At 47.7% G+C, this 5,849-nt stretch overlaps 1 protein-coding gene across 1 annotated transcript; it reads left to right on the top strand.

The window, feature by feature from the left end:
• The first annotated feature begins 216 nt into the window (after nt 1-216).
• LOC105555674 lies at nt 217-5,415 on the top strand. The gene has a single exon (XM_012002700.1). The coding sequence runs from the start codon at nt 217-219 to the stop codon at nt 5,413-5,415; it is 5,199 nt and encodes a 1,732-aa protein (XP_011858090.1).
• The last annotated feature ends 434 nt before the right edge of the window (nt 5,416-5,849 follow it).

The raw sequence follows: 5,849 nt of genomic DNA, 5'->3' as shown, positions 1-5,849 counted from the left end.
GACTCGCATTTAGCACGGGCGCATTCAAAATTGCAATTGTTCCGATCGGGAAGCACCCCAACGCAACACATCGTATCCAATCATCTTGGGCGGCGTTACAAATTACGGCGCAGCAGGAGGATTATACGAGACACGACACGGAAGAAAGCACCGGCACGGCAACGGCAAAGCAGGTGATACAGTACATAATTTCACTATATACATTGCAGCTTCAAAATGGCAGAGGACGATAAAGCCTATGGCGTGGCAAAGGCGAAAAGAACGCAAGCAAAATCAGCATGCACTCGTGGAAAGACCTTCGTAGACGAGCTGGAAGCAAGGCAGGTTTCAGTAGCTGAATTACGACAAAGGCAAGCAAAATTTCCAGAATGCTGGCAGGCATTTAATGAGGCGCAGTCACAGATAGAACTCATCGAAACGTCAAGCGAACAGGTAAAGGCTCACGAGGTCGAGCGTCGAGCATTCGAAGACAAGTATTTCGCGGTTGCAGCTAAACTCGAAGAAAAGATATTAAGCATAAGTGCAGTGCGTGAAGGCCCAAATCCGTTTGACGCACTCGCGCGACGCAGCAATCGTGATAACATTCAGCCGCCGAACATAAACATGCGATTACCGCGAATAGATTTGCCGATGTTTTCTGGTTCGTATGAGGATTGGCGTCCCTTTCGCGATGTATTCTATTCAATGATACACGAAAACACTGCATTACCAGCAATTCAAAAAATGCATTACCTAAAAGCATCTCTCAAGAACGAGGCCGCGGATGTCATTAGTTCGTTAGAGTTATCAGACGCAAATTACCAGGAAGCATTGGAAATGCTGGACGAGCGATACGACAATCAGCGCGTAATCGTACAAAAGCATATTAAGGCCATTTTTGAATATCCAGTATTATATAAAGAAAATCACATTGAACTTCGACAGTTATTAGATACGGTTTTAAAACATCTACGAGCTCTCAAGGTGCTAGAAAGGTCCACGGATCACTGGGACGACCTTGTCGTTCATATTATTACCAGCAAATTAGCGCCGGCCACTAACAAGGAATGGGAGACCAGCCTCAAGGATTCGAGCATACCGACACTCAAGGATTTGACTGACTTTCTGTCGCATCGATGTCGAGCATTGGAGGCGATAGACAGAAAACCCCAAGGCATAGCATCATCAAGGAAGATTGATAAGGGCGATTCAAAGAAATCTATGTCAGCGAATGCAGTAACAGACAGGCAGGCATGCGGTCATTGTAAAGGCGATCATCCCATTTTCCGGCGTAATAAGTTTCTCGAGCTTTCAGTTGACAAACGCATTCAGGAAATAAAGGGTCTCAAGCTTTGCCTTAATTGTTTGAAACATAGCGATCATCGAGCAAAGCAATGCAACGCGGGTTTGTGCAAAAAATGCAATAAGAGGCACAATACGTTGCTTCATATGGAGTCAAGCTTGCAACCTACGGATACGGAAGTGAGCTCTGAGAAGACGGGCACTAGCGCTGCATCGTCAACCACCAGCACATATCATGCCACTAGAGCGGCAGGTCATCACGTTTTGCTGTCCACGGCAGTAGTCCACGTTCAAGATCAGAAGGGAAATATGCAGCCATGTCGAGCGCTGCTTGACAACGGATCGCAGTCGAACTTCGTAAGCACGGAGCTAGTGAAGAGGCTTGGGGTTAAACAGGTTCCCACCTGCATCCCCATCAATGGCGTTGGAGGTGCGAGATCCGAAACGCACAGTATGGCCAAGATAAAATTAAAGTCGCGATTTAATGGGTACAAGGCGGAACTCAATTGTTTCGTGCTGCGGAAAATTACACAGGATCTTCCCACGGTGTCCATTCACAAGGCTGACATTCGGGTTCCAGAAGGAATCACCTTAGCAGATCCAGAGTTTCTAGAATCTTCTAGAATCGACATGATTATAGGAGTAGAAATTTTCTGGAATATCATGTGCGTAGGCCAAATAAAGGCTACTGAAACACAACCGTGTTGGCAGAAGACACACTTTGGATGGATCGCCGCAGGCAGAGCAGTCGCCAGAGCTTCAAATCCACAATCAATTACGTGCAACCACAGTACAACGGACGAATTAAGTCAACTGATGAGATCGTTTTGGGAAGTCGAGCATGGCGCGCGGAAGAATAAGATGTCGCTCGATGAACGCAAATGTGAGGAAATGTTCGAGTCAACGGTGCAACGAAATTCATCGGGAAGATTCATCGTCAAGCTTCCCCTCAAACTGGAAGAAGTCAGTCGTCTCGGACTATCAAGAGACATCGCAGTACGCCGGTTCAAGCAGTTGGAGAGAAGGCTCAATCGTGATGCACCACTGAAGAAAGAATATACCAAATTCATGCACGAGTACGAGTCGCTGGGGCATATGAGAGAGCTGCAAGATGTGGATTTAACCCAGATGCCTCATTATTATCTGCCTCATCACTGCGTGGTCAAGGAGGAAAATTCTACAACCAAGATTAGGGTGGTATTCGACGCGTCTTGCAAAACCACGTCAGGCCTATCCCTCAACGACGCCCTGATGGTAGGTCCAGTACTTCAACAGGAATTATTTTCCATAATGGTGAGATTTCGGACGTTCAAATATGCTCTGATTGCCGACATTACCAAGATGTATAGGCAAATACTTGTCGACGAAGCGCAGACCCCATTGCAGAGGATCGTCTGGCGTGACGAACCACACGAGAAGATGAAGGAATTCGAATTGACAACGCTCACTTACGGCACGGCGTCCGCCTCATTTCTCGCAATCAAGGCTGTTCGAACGCTCGCTGAAACGGAGGCAAGGCATTTTTCCATCGGATCGCAAACCGTTCTGCGGGATTTTTACGTGGACGACCTTATCACGGGAGCCAACTCCATCGAAGAGGCCTTGCAAATCAGGGACGAAACCACGAAATTGCTCAAGAAGGGAGGATTTGTGCTTCATAAGTGGGCTTCAAACGAAGCGGGGCTGCTAAAAGGCATTCCTGAACCATCAGCGGCAAGTTCCATACGACCATTAGACAAGGAAGGTGGTTTCAGGACTCTGGGGATTCAATGGAACCCAACCGAGGACGCGTTTCAATACAGTGTGATGGCAGACGTGGACAACACTCAACGCTCAACCAAGAGAGCAATACTATCGTGTATTGCGCGGATTTTTGATCCGCTGGGATTGCTAGGACCGGTCATCGTGCGGGCAAAACTCTTCATGCAACGCCTGTGGATACTGCAAGTGGACTGGGACGAATCTTTGCCCGCGGATGTATATACGGAATGGGTCGCCTACAAATCTCAACTAAAACGGCTCAACGAATTACGAATAGCGCGCATGGTGTTGGGCGCTCAAATCATCACGCGCGTCGAGCTGCACGGTTTTTGTGACGCAAGCCAGCAGGCATACGGGGCCTGCGTGTACTTGAGGGTCACCGGTCAGGATGGATCGCATCACACACGTTTATTATGTTCAAGGTCCAGAGTGGCGCCCATGAAATCGATATCCTTACCCAGGCTGGAGTTATGCGGCGCTCAGCTATTATCACAGTTAATTGACAAGATACTTCCAATTTTAGATCTGAAGGTGCACGAGACATATTATTGGACGGATGCCACCATTGTCTTGGATTGGATCCGATCACCAAGCCGCGTGTTCAACACCTTCGTCGCCAACAGAATTGGCGAAATTCAAGAGCTCACACAAATAGCGAGTTGGCGTCACGTGAGCACAAATGAAAACCCTGCGGACATTCTATCTCGCGGTACCGATCCGGAGACTTTCAGTGGGGCGACACTTTGGTGGAACGGTCCATCTTGGATAAACAAAGACAAATCGCTGTGGCCGGGGAGTACACCACCTGATGTCAACCCTGAAGAATTACTTGAACGCCGAAAGATAACAATATCGAATGTCACTATCCAAGAATGTGACCTAATTGAAGGATTCTCATCCTATATCAAGCTCGTGCGCACAATTGCCAGATGTCTACGATTCATATATAATGTACGGACGGAGCCAAGTAAAAGAAGATCCGGTCCTATTGCGGCTCTGGAACTGGAAGAGGCACGCAAGGTTATCGTCAGGAGGATTCAACAAGCAGCATTTCACAATGAAATAGAGGCTATCAAGAATCAAGCAGATTTACCAAGAGGCAGTCGGTTGCTGGGACTGAACCCGTTCCTGGATCAAGAGGACTTGTTGAGGGTAGGCGGTCGCTTGAGGCATTCAGCTTTATCATATGAGACCAAGCATCAATTAATTCTACCGTCTCACAATCGGTTCACTCAGTTTGTCATTGAGCATAAGCACGCGAGACTGCTGCACGCTGGTCCACAGGCTACATTGGGAGCATTAAGATTACAGTATTGGATATTAGGCGCTAGAGGAATCATCCGTACGATCGTGCATAAATGCGTCCCCTGCTTCAAGGCTGGGCCTCGTGCATCGCAGCAGGTCATGGGTGACCTTCCGTCATTCCGAGTCAAACCGTCACGACCATTTGACAACTCGGGGGTGGACTATTGCGGACCGATCTTTATACGAGAAGGAAACCGTCGCAACGCCCGGAGGTCCAAGGCCTGGATTGCAATCTTCGTATGTCTGGTCACCAAGGCTGTACATATTGAACTGGTGACCACGTTAAGCACCGAAGGATTCTTGAACGCATTAAAACGATTTATTGGGCGGCGCGGCAAGCCGTCGAACATGTTCTCCGACAACGGCACCAATTTCGTGGGAGCGAACCGTGAGTTGGAAGAGCTACGCGATCTTTTCAATCGTGAGGAATTTAGGCACAGCATCGTGAACAAGATGGCGGAAGAAGCTATTACTTGGCATTTCATACCTCCCAAGGCACCGCACTTCGGCGGTCTGTGGGAGGCAGCGGTACGCTCAGCAAAACTTCATCTCAATAGAGTAACATCGAGCGGAGCGTTAACATTTGAAGAGACAGCTACCTTGCTGACACAGATTGAAGCAATACTAAACTCGAGACCCTTGACCCCATTGTCCACTGATCCTGAAGACCAATCCTACATAACTCCGGGCCATTTCTTGATTGGGGATTCCCTCATTTCCTATCCGGAACCTTGTTTGCAGGAACTACCGGAGAACCGATTATCTAGATGGCAGCGCGTCGAACAAATGCGGCAGCATTTCTGGAAAAGATGGTCGGTTGACTACTTACATCAGATGCAGCAGCGGACGAAATGGAAGGAGAGTAAGGGGAAGGCCATTGAACCAGGTCAGATGGTGATTGTTCGGGAAGGCGATCTGCCACCTCAATCGTGGCTCATAGGTCGCATCGAAGCTGTACACCCAGGCACGGATGGAGTTGTCAGAGCAGCAAGTGTCAAGACCGTTAAAGGAACTTTTAAGCGTCCGGCAAATAAGATTTGCGTATTACCGATTGAAGAAAACATATAATATATAAGGCTTTAATAAGAAGTGTATCTATGTTTATTAGTTAAGCCACTCAGGGAAAGGCATGTTAAATACGTTTTTATTTCATTTATTGTATTGTTTATTGATGAGCTTAATCACATCAAGGCGCGCGGTATGTTTAGGCCGTAGCCTAAAGCCATGATTTTCTTTCTTTTTGTATACTGCCATAATTTTGTGTCCGTCGTTAGCCGTAAGAGGCGCGCAAGCGCGATGCGAGTAGTGCGAATATAGCTCGCTCAGTAGTAGAGTCGCTATCGCTCTCTCTCGATCCACGGCAGCAAGCCGGCGAATGTAAGTCGCGAATAAAGTACATAATTGACAACCAGACCAGTCATTATCCAACCCAGTAAGTCAATGTGACTTAATCAAAGAGAGAACACGTGCCAAGCACCCAGCTAAACAAGAGCTGCATAAAC

This window comes from Vollenhovia emeryi, unplaced genomic scaffold (genome assembly GCF_000949405.1).
Source record: "Vollenhovia emeryi isolate VEMERY1.0 unplaced genomic scaffold, V.emery_V1.0 DF940882.1, whole genome shotgun sequence".
Taxonomy (NCBI): domain Eukaryota; kingdom Metazoa; phylum Arthropoda; class Insecta; order Hymenoptera; family Formicidae; genus Vollenhovia; species Vollenhovia emeryi.
This window is presented reverse-complemented; position numbering and strand designations above follow the sequence as displayed.